Source organism: Chanodichthys erythropterus, chromosome 21, assembly GCF_024489055.1.
Source record: "Chanodichthys erythropterus isolate Z2021 chromosome 21, ASM2448905v1, whole genome shotgun sequence".
NCBI lineage: Eukaryota > Metazoa > Chordata > Actinopteri > Cypriniformes > Xenocyprididae > Chanodichthys > Chanodichthys erythropterus.
This window is the reverse complement of record NC_090241.1, coordinates 33,568,287-33,587,304: the sequence shown is the minus strand read 5'-3', so window position 1 is coordinate 33,587,304 and position 19,018 is coordinate 33,568,287. Positions and strand designations below refer to the sequence as shown.

At 35.0% G+C, this 19,018-nt stretch overlaps 1 protein-coding gene across 1 annotated transcript in view; it reads left to right on the top strand.

Moving 5' to 3' along the window:
* Positions 1 to 19,018, top strand: part of gnai2b (guanine nucleotide binding protein (G protein), alpha inhibiting activity polypeptide 2b) — a 52,204-nt gene that overhangs the window by 17,911 nt on the left and 15,275 nt on the right. The window contains exon 2 of the mRNA XM_067374622.1: positions 17,571 to 17,613. Coding sequence (XP_067230723.1) covers positions 17,571 to 17,613 — 43 coding nt within the window. The remainder of the gene's footprint in view (positions 1 to 17,570; positions 17,614 to 19,018) is intronic.

The window sequence follows — 19,018 nt, the reverse complement described above, 5'->3', positions numbered from 1 at the left end:
AAGTGTTTATTATCTTGCTGGCAATGCAGGCCTCACTGAGCCATTGGATTTCATCAAAAATATCTTAATTTGTGTTCTGAAGATGAACGAAGGTCTTTACAGGTGTGGAATGACATGAGGGTGAGTAATAAATGACAACATTTTCATTTTTGGGTGAACTAACCCTTTAATATTCAGCAGTATTACTGATTTGACTGCACTGACACTGTCAGATAAGGTTAATGAACATATGGCAAGGGACCTGAGTCCATTTTTCCATACAGAATCCCTCCAGATCCTTCAGATTCAGAGGACCATGCTTGTGGACTTTCCTCTTCTTCAACTCGCAGGGTTTCTATAGGGTTTGCTTGCTTCAAGGGTCTGTTGTGTTCAAAACCTTCATTCTGTGGGCAGTGAACCTTTTTTTATTATTATTATTTTTGAGGTGGGTTTTGGATCATTGTCCTGCTGGAAGATTGAACCATTGCCAATTTTAAGCTTCCTGACAGGGTCAGTCAGGTGTTGATTTAATATCTGCTATTTTCTAACAAGTTGTCTGGGGACTTTGGAAGAAAATCAGCCCTGCAGCATTAAAGATCCACCACCTTGATTTACAGTGTGGATGAGGTACTTTTCTGCACGGCTATGTTTCTATCTACGTCAAACCTACCTCTGGGATTTGTTTCCAGAAAGCTCTGTTTTGGTCTTATTTGACTAGAACACAGTCCCACTGAAAGTTCCAGTAATGCCTGGCAAATGTTTGTTGTCTGATGAACCTTCCCAAACACGCTTTCCAGTCATTTTATCTTATCATATACACTTCTTTCTTCTACTAATAATGTCTTTTGTGGTGCAGGAAGCACTATTCTCAGTTCTCTATTTTCCACAAATACCTTATTATGAAATCAGATCCAACCTTGTCTCAAGTTATTGCTTTAATGGACTTGACAAGAACTTTAAAGCAGAATATTAGTTTTACACTCTTGTTTTTCTCATCTGCTATCCAGTCAGTTTGTGCAATGATTTAAAGACACTCTTTCTTTCAACCCTGAGCTTTTGTGCATCTGTTTTTTGGTACCCCACGGACCCAGAACAGCCGGAAGCAATTCTCTCTCAGATACTGGCATCCTCTTTGTGCTCTGAGATTATCCATCTGGCCCTTAATTAATGGGACTTGTCTTGATATGATAAAGGGAATAGCTGAATTTGTTTAGTCAGTGCTGATCGCGGTGATCCGTTTAGTTTAATTCAGTATGATGATCGTGCTGAAACTGGAGGCATGATTATTGATGATATATTGCGGATCGTCAATGGTATACTTTAACTGATTGGCAGCTGGTGTCATGTGTGCATGCGCAGGCATTTGTACATGCTTGCCAGCACATGATGTACGTGCGAGTGCAACCCTGAGATGGAAACATGACTTCTTTTTCTGAGCAACTGCAAAGCATCAACAAATACTTGTGGTGGAAATATTTCATGTTGTGGTGAATTGAAAAAGAGAGAGAGAGAGAGAGTAACAAAGACACAGTAGAAGGAAAAGGAGAATAGAAAGGTACATGGCAGTGCAGTTTAAAATGAAATCTTTTCTCTTAGTGCTACAGTTTAAACTGCAGTATGTTGAAAATTGGTTTAAATTGAGCATACTTCAGAAACAAAGGCAGAGATTTGTTGTTTGGATTTGGTTTGAACAGGGAGTGATCGTCCGGTTCCGTTTTTGTAATGAAATGTGTAGATCACACATGCATGTGCTGATACTCTGCAGAGGAACATTTGCACCAGCTTCCTGTTGGCAAAAACAGGAAGATCAGTGCGGTTTCAGAAAGAACATGCAGATTATATTAAAACATGCTGTTATTAAAGTCAAGCGTTTCCATTGTGGTCTATAACAGACTGTAGCATGTTTTCAAGGTTTTAAATCCACAAAGGAGGCGCTTCTCATTTCTAATGTGTCTATCTGCTTTTTACTTCTCTTTTAAGTTGCTTTAGATTCATGCTGGACTATATTTGGTGCACTGTAAACCTGAATAAGAAGGCAGTCAGTTGCCTCAATTTTTAAGTTAAGAAATTCATAGTTTAACTAAGAACTGGCAGATTTTTTTTTTGTACTCGCATTTTATTTGTTCTTAACTTGAAATGTTTGAGTACACTAATTCATCATGTAACCTCAATGTGAACATTTCTATTAGTGTAAACTTAGCTAGCTATAACAAGCTAATTTAAAAAATGCTAACTTGCTAATTTGCTAACATGTTAACAACAGCGTGGTATAGCACTTGCTGAATGAGTGCAGAAATATGAAGCATTTAACATACTTTCTCTCAAACCAAGCCACATGCTCCACTCGTCACCATGATGGTAACTCTCCAAAAACCCACATTAACAGAAACTCTTCTAAATTAGCATAACAAAACAAAACATTAATCACTACTAAATCTCCCACTTAACATTAATCTTGCACAAAAAAACATTATATAACACTTAGCATTTACTCTCCCTTTCGAGTGCCATGGGCAAAGCATGCTGAAAAATAAAAATCCCAGCCCAGTTTCACTTAAAGCAGAACTAAATAACTTTTTTACCTTCATAAATAGTTTTCTAAGTCCTTACGATGGTTAATTGACTTGAAGTAGTGTGTTTGAGTTGTGCACTAACACCCTATGGCACGTCTACACCAAAAAAACATCAATTGCAAGTTGAGCTGCACCGACCCGACACAATCTCGCCTCGTGTTCACGTTCAGACGAGAGTGACAAAATGCTTTACGGTAATTCAAAAACAGTGTATATATTATGACTTTATAAGACAATTTCGAAAATTACCCACCTCCATCGAGTGTACTGTATTTGCAAATTACCCACCTCCTCTTTCTTGTACTGTATTTGCAAAACTACTGCGCTGGTGAGTGTTGTAGTCGTTGTAGTCCAGAGCTGCGCTTGGAGTATTTACGACAGTGTGATTCAATGAAGGAACCTGTAGGGGGAGCTTCGCAAATCTTACTGAGTTGCGCTTTAAGTTCATCTAAATGAAAAGAAATAAGTTCTTAACTCAAACCAATGAAACAGTTGAGTTTACTTGAAATATATCAGTTCTGTGAAACTTGAAAGTAAAAGAAACTTAAATACTCCATAAAAATGAATTTGACTGAACTCATTTGTTTAATTTAAGTTTGTCCTACTCAAACCAATAAATTATTTTAGCGTTAGGGTTTACAGTGTATATGTACACTTTGGATTCAAGCTTTAATATTCTGGTATGTGGCAAAATAGCGCTAGTCGACTGTTTATTCTCATTTGACAAAAGATTTCACCTAAGGGCCTGTTTACACCTGGTCACTTCATGCATTTTCTCTGATCTGATCAAAACAATTCCATTTACACTTGGCCAAATAAATGCATCTCAGCAAAATGGATATAAATCGGATCTTCAGTTCCCGCACTATATGCAGATTTAATGTTTATGCAGTTCCCATCAACAAAAGTAAGAAGTATGAGCTGCATTTTATTGCTTATCAGCGAATTTCAAAATCAAAGACCGCAATAGGAGATAGTGCTGCAACAGCACTAAGATCATGTAGTCTCTTTACTTTTAATGAAGATGACTGTGTTTTGAGCATCTACTACGTACTTTCACTTTCATTTGCGTCAGTTTGCACGTCAAGCTTGCTGAAGATACACAGCTGCTCATCTGTGCTGATGCAGTAGCACTGTCATATCTGGCTATAACACGTTATTTAGCCTATAACAAGCTCTCACACTTTATTTTTTAGCGTTTTTGCTTTCGAATCGTGGTTTCAACAGCCAGATGCATTTAGACCTGTTCAGTTTAACTGGAATGCATCCCAGATCACCTCCTGAAGTGGTTTGAGCGATCAGATTTAAATCTATCTCGAATACGTTACGGAGGGCATTTACACCAGGTGTTATCCGATCAGAGAAAACGCATGAAGTAACCTGGTTTAAACAGGCCCTACGATAAATATAAAATCAATAAATAATGACTTTTGATGAGGAGTGTCTTTTAGCACCAGAAAGGTTGTAATATTAGTTTGTTATATTTTGGAGGTTGGGTTGGAATCACTAATACTTCACATATTTAAGATGACCGAATCAAAAATAATGTGTATTAACCTCAAGAACCAGCTGTTTTTCTCTTTTGGTTGAGATGATTACATGGATTAATCTCGAATAATCTGTTCTGCAGAATTATGAAGAGGTATTTTGCGAACATTAAATGCATGTATTTTTGCTTTAATGTTTGTGTGTAATGTATTTCAATAGGAATATTTGTGTTTTAGCAAATCTGTTAGTGTTGTTCTCAACGTGGAACAGCGTTCGCAGCTCATTTTATATGTCTAATGTGATATATTTTCAAGTGGATACAAGAGGAAAAACGAGCGCAAATGTTGGGTAAAAATGTGATTGATTTTCTCTCTGGAATTGGTTTGCCTATATGTCAGCGATAAAGGAACATTGTTTCAGAATTGAAGCAAGTTATTACATTTTGATGAAAGATTATGCAGACAAACATTTCATTTTGTGCACACTAAGACCGAGCGTGTGTATTGAGAATCTACAATGAACAAGTGAACAATAGGTTAAGGACATATGACATAGGTTTCAAACACATTCACATTTCAGGTTTAATATAAGAATGATGTGTCACAGATTTGATGGCTAGTGTGGATTAAGGGGGTAAGCCGTGCTCAGAGGAACGGAGAGATCAGAGATGGTGGGTTTTAGCCTGATCTCCCCTGGGGAGATGTGATAGTGTGCTGCTGTTTTTAGCCCCTGTCTGCAAGAGCAGACAAGAAAAGGACATTTTGGAAGCGCCACACCAATAGTGATTCCAAGTGTAGTATGCAACCACATCTTTCTTAAATGCTTTGAAATGGCAGTTTGACCATATACAGAGCTAAAACCTTAGTCTTTTGACTGAAATGATTTGTTGTTTGCTTTTGTTACGTAGTTATTTTTATTGAATTGTCTTTGAAAAGACGAGCCTGTGTTTCTAATACCCAATAATCCAAATCAAAGATTTTAAATGTGTGTTTGTGTGTGTGTAAAAAAAGCCTGTAGCATGTTTTAGATGTTTTAAATTAACAATGGAGGCTAAAACGTTAGCATGTTACTGTCTTCGTTTCACTTCACTAGATAAACGTTAATGTAAACATGTATAAATGTATGTTTATGCCAATAAAAGACCACAGAAACAGAACATTTTGCCATACTTTTTATGGATTTCACAGGTTGGTAAAACTTTATTTCAATATTTTCACTTTAGACATTTTACTAACTAGAAGTAACTTTGCAACTACATGTCAACTAACTGTCATTAGAGTATTAGTATACTGTCTGCTTAATATCTTCTAACACTTTATTTTGATGGTTAGTAACTATATATGTCTAGTTATTCTACTAACCCTTAACCTAACACTCTAATGAGAGTTAGTTGACATATAGTTGCAGTTACTTATAGTTAGTAGATTGTGTGGTCTATCAAAATAATGTGTAACCTTAACCTAGTGTTAACTTGCCACATTGTTTACCAATGACTTAAATTATCACTAGTTATAAAGGAAGCTATAGTACAGATTTTATGCAACAGTTGCATTCTATTTTACATTTCTTATTTTCATAATGTTCACATTATGAATGTCAAATAGGACACATGCCATTTCCAATTGAATAATAAAAAAAAGATCAATTGTTTCTGTGGTGTTTCTTGGCTTAAATACCCATATATATCCAATTATGCAAAGATTTATATATGATTTTTCATATTTTTGAAATGAATGTAAAATAGGATGCAAATGCATTTTTACATTCATACTGTGATTGTATTTTTTTTTTTTTAAATCTGTCCTAATTTGCTGTTATTTCATGTATAAACAGCATTAAATTGTGTTACTATTGTCAAGATTTTTCAATAGTCTGCATTACCTAATAACAGCAGTCTAAGCCAGTATTGCTATATGACTTTAACATTAACTTGTGCAGTCTGGGCAATGTTAACCAGAAAGGAAAATAATTTTTTCAGATGTGTAGAAAGTAAATTTTTGAAGAATTACAAACACAAACCCTTTTTCTTTGGAATAGCGTGTACTGATGAATCTTTCGCACTACATGTATTTAAGACAGTGAATGAATGACTGTAATTGCAAATGTTCCCATTACATCTATTAGTACAGCATGGCATTACTGCAGTATCACAGCTTATCCGCTGTAAACAAATGTTTCCATTTGGATTAAGCTTTACCTTTGGTTATCCTGTTTATTAACTCCAATCTGTCTCTTGTCTAGCCATACAATTACAATTTGATGTTTTTTCTTTATCGGCTCAATCTGTTTGTCTAAACAAACATTAGGTTGATCTATTGAACCTGACAGCTGCATAAATGAAGGAAATCCACTGTGATTTACCCAATACACCTTCTGATGCCTGTCTTAATGCCTTAGCTCAGCGTGTCTCGGCTCGATTCAAACTCAAATGTGGTCTAACGAACTGTTTCTTTGGCAGTCTGTGCGGTGCAGCCTGGATTCACTGTAGAAGTGGGAGTTGACGTGCTCGCGCACCACTGCAGTGCAGCATGCAGAACTGCTGAACCGCTCTGGGTTTCTGACCCACTTTTTCCCTGTCTTTCATTTGTTCCACTTCAGGATTCATTTCACACACTTTGCCTGGTGGCACGACTCAAGAGTGTGTTTGAACGACAAGAATAGTCTGTGGGGCCTTTCACATAGATAGAAAAGAGGATCTGTAGAAATGAGGGGTTTTGTGTTGGAAAATTGATGCTGGATGTAATCGCCGACAGTCATTTTTCATCTGTGCTTGAGGCTTGAGCATGGATGGGTTTAGCCACTAAGAAGAGCAGTAGCAGGTTCTACAAGACAATACCAGCAGGCATTATGAATGACAAACAAAATGCATTGTGTTATTAGAGCGTATACTGTATAGTGCAGATGGAGTTACGAAAGTATTATGAATTGACTGAAATATTTGATTAGTCCTGTGCAGAATCTGATTTGGTTGGGATTAGTGCTCGACTGGGATGGGATTTTCAATGGCTGATGGCCTATATAATAGCATATACATTAGGGATGCACCGATGCCAATACCAAGCTTGTGTACTTGTACTCGTACTAGTAAACAATGTCAGCCTCAGAGGTGTGGAAATACTTCAAAATTAATGATGACATCACACATTGCGAACTGTATGCTTGCAATCACAAAATATATGGATGGATGGATGGATGGATATATATATTATATATATATAGCAACATTACTGAAAGTTAAACTATAATTGAAATGATAAAAATTAAGCTAATTCAGAATATTTGTATATAAATATTAATAAAAACTAGAATAGCATATAAATAATAAATAATATATAGCATAAAAATAGCATAAAAATAATAATAAATAACACTGCTTTGAATAAACGCATCTGCTAAATGAGTACCTAATTCCTGGTTTTAACTTTGAAGGGATAGTTCATGTTTCAAAGCAGTATGCTGTTCTTTCTTTCTTGGACCACAAAAGCAGAAAAAAAAAAAAATGTCATCCATATAATTGCAGTGAATAGCAACCAACATCAAGCTTTTAAAAAAGACTCAAAAGTATCACAGAATGGTCCGTGTCATATATTCCAAGTGTTCTGGGGGTATATGATAGGGTTTGGTGAAAAACAAACTGAAATTTTATGTATTATTTAATGAAAATCCTGACATTGGCCATTGGTCTTCTGTGCACGACTGCACATTCATGCCACAGTTCACTCCGACTCGCCTAGAAAATGCACAAGTTGTGAGAAATCAAGATGATTAAAAACACAAAATAAAATACAACACCTAAAAATCCCAAAAAGTATCCATGTACTTTTTTTTCACTGGAGCTCCAGTTGTCAAATGGCAGTCAGAATGACAGATGTAAATGCAATAAGATGAACACAATATATATTCTGCAGAGAAGAAAGAAGGGCTGCATGATTTATTGCAACAAAACCGCACGTGATTTGGCAAAGGCTGCAATTATTTTATGCGCAGCTTGTCAGAGCTGTACGTATCTGTGTTCAGTATTAAATGCTTCTCCATCTGAAAGCCAGAGGGCGCTCTTGTGCAGAAACTCTAAATATGCCCTGCCGCAGAAGAAAACATGCGTCAAATCGCTGTAGCTGAATAAACAGAAAATTGAAAAGCTTTGATTGATTAAACATGACTAATAAAGACGACTGCCTTATTCTGTGAAGGAGCCACATCATCTCACAGAATGATGCTCAACTGCTGTAATGAAGTGAGTTTGGAGTAAAAACATGTTAATAAATGTTGTCTTTTGTTGGACAAGATGTTAATAAATGCTTCTCATGTCTGGAAAGATGTTTGCCGCGTGTTGCTTTTTCAAATGTACATTATAAACGACTAAAACTCGCAGTGCTTTCAGATGGATTAGCATTTGGAGCCATACTTCATTGACAAGCTGCGCATATGAAAATAATCATAATTTCATAATCATTATAGAACCGCTTTTAAGTTCAATGCTATTTTAGGTGTTTGCTAACAGACACACAGAGCATTTCTGATTGGCTATAAAAGTGAGGGCTGATCCCCATGTCATGACTTTCATGTTTCAGATTTGATCGCACCGGTTGGGTTGGGTTGGGTTGGGTCAGGTCACAGGATGTGGTTTGCAGGCTGGATTTTAATGCCAGTGCAGACCTTAACTGCCAGTTCTAGTTTGCCATTTCTGCTCACTTCCTCCACAGCTATGACATGAGACAGTTGGGAGCTGTCTTTCTGAATCAGACACACAAAGAGGAAGCTGCCGTTGTATTAGGATGAATAATAGAACTGGAGACGCATGTTCTTAGTCATCAGCATTCTAGAAGATGTATGTGTTTTTATAATGGGAAACAGAGTGGAGCTTCTGACCTTTATATTGCTGGTGGTATTATGAATGCCCCACAGCGCTGGAGAAACAAGCATACATCTATGCCGTTCATTGTAGATGAACACATGGAAAGCGCTTGACCTCTGTGTCACTACCTAGAGGTTTCTCTGATTTCTCTGGACAGCATGTTTCTTGATGTTTATTGCTCAGCTTATATCTCATGTTAATAACATGTTCTTCATCCTTATACTGGTGAAGTTTTAGAAATCTTCTCTGAAATGCACTATTAGTCAAGTTTGATGATTTCAGATTTTCTTTGTGCATCTCCATCATAAATGCTTGTTGAGCAGTTCTGCTGGCTCCTTGATCTGTGAGTGGTGGAAATGTTGAATAGAATTGCTTTTTGGTAAACATTTAAATTTAGTAGGGCTCCAGACTGCAACTAAAATGGTCCCACTTGCAACCAAATTTTTTTTTTTTTTTTACTTTTCTTTCAGATATCTCCACTGTCAACAATATATCAATATTTTTTTGTGATTTATTGAATGGGAAGCATGCTACATGTTCTGTTCATTCATCAACTGAAAACAGACTAGACTAATTCTTGGTATTTAAGAATATATTGGTTCTTGAAAAAAGAGAATCAATAAATTGTGAAATCGATAGTTTTTTTTTTGTTTTTTTTACCGAGCCCTAATCGATACAGATCATCTTATTCTCAAGATCTTTTAGTTTATGCAGTTTTTTGTTGTATAAACTTCACATTATTTGTAGTGCACCTGCCATCCAATAATTTCAATAAGCACAGAGCTGTAAAGCACAAATATCATCTCTTTCTCTTCACCACAAGTTACAGCACAAAATAAACATGAATGAACATCAGAAGGTATGGTGAAAGATAAAGTACAACTTACTGAAATGTATCATGTCTTATATATCGCTCAATCAGTGTTTCAACTGCGGAAAGACGTCAATAATATAATAAAACGGTAATATTGTAAGATATTATTACTATTTAAAATAACTGTTAAATGTTTGAAATATATTTAATATGTAATTTATTCCTGTGATCAAAACTGATTTTTCAGCATCATTACTCCAGCCTTCAGTGTCACATGATCCTTCAGAAATCATTCTAATATGATGATTTGCTGATGAAGAAATAGTTCTGATTATTATTATTATTATTATTATTGTTGAAAACGGTTGTGCTGCTTCATATTTTTGTGAAAACAGTGTTTTCGTCTTTACAACAATAATTTATTAACTTCATTAGGTAAAGTTAGCAACAGTCTGTGAGGGATTTACAGTTAACTAAAACTTGACACACAAAGTTTATTTTTAAAAATATTTTAATATTTTTTTATTATTACACACCTTTTATATATCTTTTGAAATGTTATCAAATGATTTTAAAATTTTATCAAACAGGACTGAATGTTTTAGACTAAGTAACACAAACTAATACCATCAATCTATATGATTAACCTCTTTAGAAGATGTAAATCATATTAGTTTAATATTTTATCCCATTAAATCAAGATACATATGATGGCACAGCAATACAATGATGGTCATTATAATAATGAAGAGCATGATTCAGCATTTAAATATGACTGAGCATTGATCATAGGATATATGACACAGTATTTAATTATAGGGATATAATTCACAGGCGTGTGCCCTTTTGAGTGTTATTAGAATGTAGCATTTTTTTCATGCGTTTTATGTCTGTGTGTGTGTTTACATTTTGTTTGTCGCTGCATGCAAAGCCATAATTTAATTATCAGGAAACAACAAATCTGCATTAGGAAAATGTAATGGATCCTCAGGAGACAGGTGAAGTTGTCTGCAGAGATTCTCTGACTGGCTTTTCATTACAGTACAAAAAGTGATCAAAGGAGAGAAAAACAAGTGCAGGAAGACAGTCCTGGGGCCCGGGAGAGAGAGAGGAGGTGCTGAGAGCCCCGACAGGCTTAATGCTGGACTAAAAGAATTAGGAGAGAAGGAAAAAAAATAAAGTCTCTTTGAGAGTTAGAAAACAAGAGCAGCACTTGTAATTAAGCTTTCCCTGAGGCTTGATTTAAGTTATCTGGTTATGATTCCCTGCAGACATCATTACAATCCTGCTCTGCAGGGACACCTGAACTTCCTCTATCCGCAACAACAGTCTCACCTAGAAAGACGGAGGAGAGGGAAGCCAAACTTTATATAAGCTGTACGTGCATTTAAAGTAGTGTGCATAAAAAAATTACATTTGTGTTCTGATGGATCACGTACACTTTGTTTTCAGTCTTTTAATGAAAATAGAATAAATATTATGTAAAAATTTTTATTTTATATAATGTTAGAAATTGTGTGTACGTCTCATTTACATCAAGCAGTAAATTGAGTATATATATACCTAATATACCCTACCTAACCCTACTTATCAAATATTGGGTCAGTGATTATATATATTTTTAAATAAATTAATACTTTTATTCTGCAAGGATGTGTTAAATTGATCAAAAATTACATTTAAACTTTTGAAACTTTGGAACGGTAGTGTATATTTTTGTTAAAGAAGTAAACCAGTTAACGCATCATTTAAATGATTCGTTTCATCGTTGTTTATTAACCACACGTTTGTTGTTCATCTGCCTCTGAAAACCAGCTCTCTATTGATGTATTTTAAGCAAAGTTCAAACCTATGACGTAGCAAAGGGATTAATCTTGCTCAAATTACGTGGGCCAGCAGAGATCAAACAAGGCCATTAGTCCTGACCTGAGCAGTGGCCATTCTAGTTCCTACAACTATATGTGAGCTTGAAAGCTGATGTTACTTATAGAGCCAACATGAAAGACAGTTAGTTGATGCATCAAATAGGAGTTAGTGTTTCTTCCAGGCTGGTTAGAAAAGGCAGTTCAGTTTTTATGCATTGCACCATAAAAGATGACACATTTGCTATTTATTTACTCTGAGAAGGTGGAGTGAACAGAGAGATATCCTTGGTTGAATTTTGTGTTGATATTTGGTTGATGCTTATGGATGTGCCTCTTCTCTCTTACTTCCTTATATGACCTCTGAAGTGTCTGATCTTGGGTCTTCGATATCTAGCCCTAAATTATATCATGCATCAGAAGATAATTAGTGGTATTTGCTATTTTGCGTCAGCATTTTTGTATATTAAATGGGTCATATGATGCTATTTCAAGTTTTTTATTTTGTTTATTGGGTGTACTAGAATAGGTTAACATGCTTTGATGTTGCAAAAAAAAAATAATAAAAAATTGCCGCACTTCTATTCCCAGTCTCTCTGAAATGTTCTGACCGAGTTCCAGTTTCTACAAAGCCCCTCCTTTCAAAAAGCCCTTATACATGCACAAACAGATACATTACACATTAAAGAAAAGGAAAACATTTAAAAAGCATCTTATGACCTCTTTAAAGTTTATTATTTAGGGTTAAGGTTTTTTTTTTTTTTCAGATTGATTACCCTAAATATTAAAATTCAGTGCTTTTAATATAAGCACCTTTTTATGAGCTTTTACTTTTCTGATCTCATAGACTTGCATTAAATGTAATTTAAATGTATTAAATGTATTTAATGTATTCTGATTTATTCACACTGTTAAAGTTGGCCAAAGTTTCAAAACACTAGTTGGACGTATGAAAGACTATTTCTGTGCCAAAAATACTCTTCCGAATCCTCATAAACTTCGCAATCGTTTTTTTCGAGTATGAGCCTTTGTACCATCATAAAGGTTGGAATTCCTTGAATGGGCACTTCTCCCGGAAGAGCACGCATGCATACGTCAACCAGAGCGAGAGAGCAAGAGCACGCCCATCATCACGCATTCGGCTTTACGGAATTTATCACTTTGTTTTTAGATTACGAAATCAACAATGTCACCAAAGAAGTGTGTTTTTAGTTGTGAGGGAAAGATAACCTTGTTGTATTAAATAAAAAATGTATTAAATTAAAAATTATTTACATTATATAATTATAAGTATATTCTTTTATAGGTATTTTAATAAGAATTATTATGTTTGGAGAGTAGAGTTTTCAAGAATTGACGTATGTATGAAATGTATGTTTGTGTATGTTGATGTGCAGCAGTTCTATCATCCAAAACAAATTTCTCCTAAAGGAGACAATAAATGGTACCTTGACCTTGACCTTGTTAACCCTGTTAAGTAGAGCTGAGAGATTTGTGCTCACGCATTACATTGATGCGCTCTCTATATTTGTTATTAAAATAACCGTAAAAACTTTAGCTTTGCTCACACGACACGCCTCGAAAGTGCATTTCTTCATGTTTTCTTCCATTCAAAAAGTTGCATCTTATATGACGTAAGCGTGCTCCTGCCTGGAACGTTAAGTACGATATGAGTGCAGGCCAGCGGGGGAGTGGGGCGGGGGGACAATCATGCTTGGGCTCGGTTCAAGGCAACCGTGCGTAGTGAGTACACCCTCACATGAGATTGGCAGAAACTGTGTGTGATACCCCCCTTTTATTGTATTGCATAAGCAATACAAGATTCCAAAGTTGGCCAGAAACGAGCTAGTACAAAGAGGAAGGTGTGGCAGAGCAATAAGAAGTGTGTTTTTCCTTTTTAATAAGATCAAGTGCTGCGTTATCATGTTTGGCCCACTGCCGATCTACAGTAAATTCTCAATGCGTTCTAAATATAGTCCTTGGCTGCAATGAAAAGAAATGCCTCCTATTTCTGATTGTTTTTCCATCACGGGTGGATTGTTATGCACATGTTTTTTTAAAGGGTTAGTTGCCAAAAATGAAAGTAGCAAAGACATCGTTAAAATAGTAAATGTGACAATAATCATGATCAAATGTATTTATGAAATTACCACCAATATCTTATAAGTGATTCTTCAAGGTGTTGGGAATGTTGGCACATTTTTATGATGTTTGTGATGTTTCCACCCAAAGCTGCAAGCTGCAAAGCATCTCATTTGTGAGCAAAATTAGAATAGCACGTAAAACATTTGCAAATAAAGCAGCGCTTTCATCCCACGTTTTCAAGAGAACAAAATCTTCACTTCCTGGGAAATTTGCCGCAAAATATCTGTAATAAAAATGGAAGAAGTTGTGGCTTTTTTCACAAATGACTTGCGTATCAGATGAAACACATTAAACGCTGTAATGTTATCTTGCGTTCAGATGCCTGTTGTTTGGGAACGCAGTAATGTCAGACGGTTCTAGGAGGATATTATACCAAATTCTGATGACAGACTTTGACTCGGCATTTCAGGATGATCAAACCAACATTTGATGTGCTGTGATTTTGAGCAACATTTGAGATCCAGTTATCCAATCACATTCACTGTTGAGGCAAAGTCACCTGTTTTTTGTTTTTTTTGTAGCACATCAAAAGATTTAGGCTATTCGCTAAATGTGATTCCATTGTAAAAAGAGGTGGATGGAAACATAGTTAATGAAATTTAACAAAGCACAATGTTTTCCAGATGATGCAATGTTATCATATGCATGCATACTGGGTTGTACAGAATATTGCGTTAGCAATTTTTTAGTCGTGTTTTTGCATGCCTCGGTATTATACGTTGATGATTATTTTGTCATACACTGTGCACGTCTGTCATTTCTCTCTGTGAATGAGGACACCATGTTCCCCTCCGCTTACTAATTGCCATGAGGCCAGTGAAGGTCTCATTCAGATGCATTGATGTTTGCCCAAATGATAGCAAACAGAGGCGGCCTATCCTCTCTGCCAGCCAAACGCACACAGAGGCCTTTGTTAGACAAGAGGACCCGATAATCGCACATCTCTTTGCTTCTCTTTCTTTATTTCTCTCATTCTTTCATTTTTATTACACATTACATTAAAAATAATAAAGGATCCAAGAGGGGAGTTTTGCAGCAATGCCATAGAAGAGCCATTTTTGGTTGCTCAAAGAACCTTTCATTGATCAGTACTTAAAGGATTTTGTAAAGAACATTTTAATAAGATCCTTTTTCCTCTATAAAGAACCTTTTTGTGGGGTCAAAAGATTCCATGGATGTTAAGGGTTCTTTATGGAACCATCAATGCCAATAAAGTCCTTTATTTTAATTTTTCATGCTTTTTTTGTTGTTGTTGTTTAAGATATCATTAATGTCCCTGATGCATGGTGAGCTATGCATAATAATCCCTAACCCCAAGTTTGAGCAATAGTAATATTAATGCTTGCAAACATACCGATTATAAAGCAGCTGTTTTTAATGACCTGTTTACGATATTTCTAAAGTACGTGTTTAATTAGATGATACTCTGTTATATCAAGTAATTGTTTATCATATCTTTTACCACCTGATCTTATCCTCAACTGTACCTGCTTTGTAAAGCCTCACCAAATGAATAAGCTCCAAAATACTTGTGTTTATGAGTCTGGTGTGTATTAAAACACTCATTACATTGTTTTACCCTCTGTGGGTTTAGGAATAAACAGTTCACTTGTTATTCTTCAAGTCTCGTAAGGATCAATTATTGCCTCTTTTTCTCATTTAGCCATAAGTCAGTATTGTTGTAATATGGTAGAGCTGGTGTAATGGTATATCCCATGAGCTCAGTGTACAGTAGCAGTGCTCAGGGGACGCTCTGTAACTGTCTCTTGGGTCTCTGCACTGGGAGGTGAACGTTTAGGTGTGCTGTTCTTTTCCTAAGGCCATTTTTTTCATTGTTCAAAGTACAGTGGACAATAAATTCAGTGCAGTCATTACACTGTAGGGGGTCAAAGGTAACAATAAAAGCAAATTATTAATCCGGATGATGACATGAAATTCAACAGTCTATACAAGCTCACACAAAAACGATTTCATTTATTATGAGGGGAGAAAAAAAAATGTATATATGTATATTAGTATATATAATATAAAATATGTGTGTATATACGTATACATATGTATATACATATAGCTGTGTATATACTGTGTACATAAACAGTTCTTCTGGATTTAGTTTGCCTCAGTTTCTCAGAGATCAGATCTCTGTGTGGAGCACCGGCTGTTGTCAGACTGCTTGTGCATACAAAAATCTCACTGGATTAGTAAAATTAATGGCAAAATGAACGTTTGGAAATGTGAACTGATATTTCCTAATGACACACAACAGCAAAAGTCTTAAAACCTATTTTGGGGGTTGAAAATACTGACGTGCCTAAGATTTTGCACAGTACTGTATATATGTTAATACATTCTTTTAAAAAAATCTGAAATACTTGATTGTAATTAATCTCTACCTCCAATAAAATTAATAAGATTTTAATTGATAGTTGTCATTTGTTTCAAAATTTATTTAACATTTTTTTTTTTGCACACTTTTTTACTATTTTTTGGTGTGGTTTGTGTACATAAGTATAAAAAGCCAAATCTCTTCAGATAAGATGAAAAAGATGAAAGTATGAGTTACTGTAGTAATTGGTTTGTCGTTCTGTGCAGTAAATTAGGCTGAGCATGTGAGGCAGAGATAGAGGTAGCTGTTTTTAATGATTCAGCAGATGGCCGAGAAGACGCACATTTCACACGCCGCTGTAGGGGCTTCTGACGGCATTACTGTGCAGATGCTGCGTCTCCATTTCCAACTCCTGCTAAATTAAAACATGTTAAAAGTAAATGAAATGGAGAAGTTTTTTTTTTTTTTTACTTTCTGGCTTTTTCCACTAAAAACAAAAAATGCTGTGGCTGCATTAATACCATGGTATATTGATGTATACCAAACATCCCTAACATTAAAAATGACATACTAGTGTATTTCTTCTTGTAGCACACATGATAAAATAACATTCTGTGCCGCATTTGGAAGATTTCTGGCAGATTCTGATTTATACCAGCTAATATGATTTGATTAAAAACTTTACACTTCACTGAAAGCCTTTTGATATAGTTGTTCCTCTCCCCTGAGCGTAACTCAGAATGATTAGGTATCATATCTGTCCACTCAAAATAATTGAATGACCTCTCTCCACTCCAAGCTGGACCAGAAGAGGTTTTTGTACTCTCAGCATTTTCAGATGCAGAACCACTCAGAGCTGTGCTTTTATGACTTTGACAGACAATGCTCATTACTTTATGCAGGAATAATCCGAACTGTTCCCAGACCTTTTCCGTATACATCAGTGAACTTGTGAGCTGCCTCTCAGAACATCAGGCTTCCATGCAGTGGAAATAACAACAAGCGGAGAGAGCCACGGCCAGGCTACGTCAACAAGAAGCCGAGTTTTGACAGCAGATGTTTTGGCACAGCTTCAGTGAGCAGTGTTAGGCTAAAATCATCTCCGGGAGTGAAGGAAGTGTTCAGAATCCTTCAGTATAAGCACACGTACACACAGTCTCAGTCCTTCAGATGTGTTACATAATGTTACAGAACTTGCTCTCATCTGTACTCATGGCCAGCCGTCGGGCAAACAGGCTGTATGTCATGAATATACTATGAAGCATATAAAGGTCCCTGAAACTTAAACAGTAAGGTAGATATGGCTGAGGAGATGGCGTAACCCCTGTTTTAAAACAGAACATTCAGTGAAATTGGTAATATGCGATTGGAGCTGCGCAGTGATGGGGACTGTTTCATAGAACTTGATGTTTTTAATTAGCATTTTTATAGGCAATATCAAATTGGGTTATTCACCTTACGAGCTTTTATTTGTTTGAATGTTTGCTCAGCATTCGTTGTCATTCAAACTGTTTTCTTCTCTCTTCAGGTGCAGGCGAATCAGGGAAGAGTACCATTGTGAAACAGATGAAGTAAGTAGAAAAACCTGTCTCTTTTTTTCGTCATCCACTATCATTTACTGTACATGTATAGTAGGGCTGCACTATATTGGAAAAAAACTTGTTTTGTTTTTCTTTGATTATATAATGAATAGAGCTGCATGATTAATCATTAAAAGATCGCAATCTGGATCAGCGAACATTCAAATCTGTGTTGGTGCTGCCGCTGAGCCAGAGAGAGTCGTTGTCGTGTGTGTCTAAAATATATATATATATATATATATATATATAAATATGTATATATGTATGTGTATATATGTATGTGTATAATATATACACGTATGTATATATGTATGTGTATATATGTATGTGTATAATATATACACGTATGTATATATGTATGTGTATATATGTATGTGTATAATATATACACGTATGTATGTATGTATGTGTATATATGTATGTGTATAATATATACACGTATGTATGTATGTATGTGTATATGTGTGTGTGTGTGTATATATACATACATACATACATACATACATACATACGTGTATATATTATACACATACATATATACATATATATATATATATAAATGTAAAATATGTATGTATATATAAATAAAAAATATGTATGTATGTATATATGTATGTGTATATATGTATGTGTATAATATATACACGTACGTATGTATGTATATAATATGTATGTATGTATGTGTATATTATGTATGTATGTTTATATATATATATATATATATATATATATATATATATATATATATATATATATATATATATATATATATATATATATATACATAAATACATACACACACATATATATATATATATATTATCATATAATCATATAATATCATTATTTCTGTCTTACAATAATTCAAAATATCACAAGTACTGGGATATAAGTTTATAGTTTGGATATAAACACTGATATCTATGGTAGCAAAAAAAAAAAAAAATTGGACTAAATCACCTTTTAAAAATAAATTTATGCTTCTATTAAAGATTGTATCAATTATATTGTTACACCAGTAGGTGGGGACAAGTAACATTTGTCAATGAATCATTCATTCAAAAGGTTCATTCAAAAACACTAATTCATCCAAGTCTTTATGAGTGAGTCATTGAATCATTCATTCAAACAGATTTAAGTAATTCAAATTAATTAAATATTTTCAAATAGACTGCAGAAACTAAAATGTTGTCAGATCCTCTAGTAAACTAAATGTTATTTCGTGGGAGAATTGTTATCTCTATTTGAAACAAAAAATCATGATGCTCAATTTATCCAGAATTGCATGGCTCTAATATTGCGATATGAAAAATACTGGAATTTTCACCAGATGACATGAATAGCTGTATGCTAATTTCAGCATTAGTATGTTACTAAGCTAGTGATATTGGTTTTG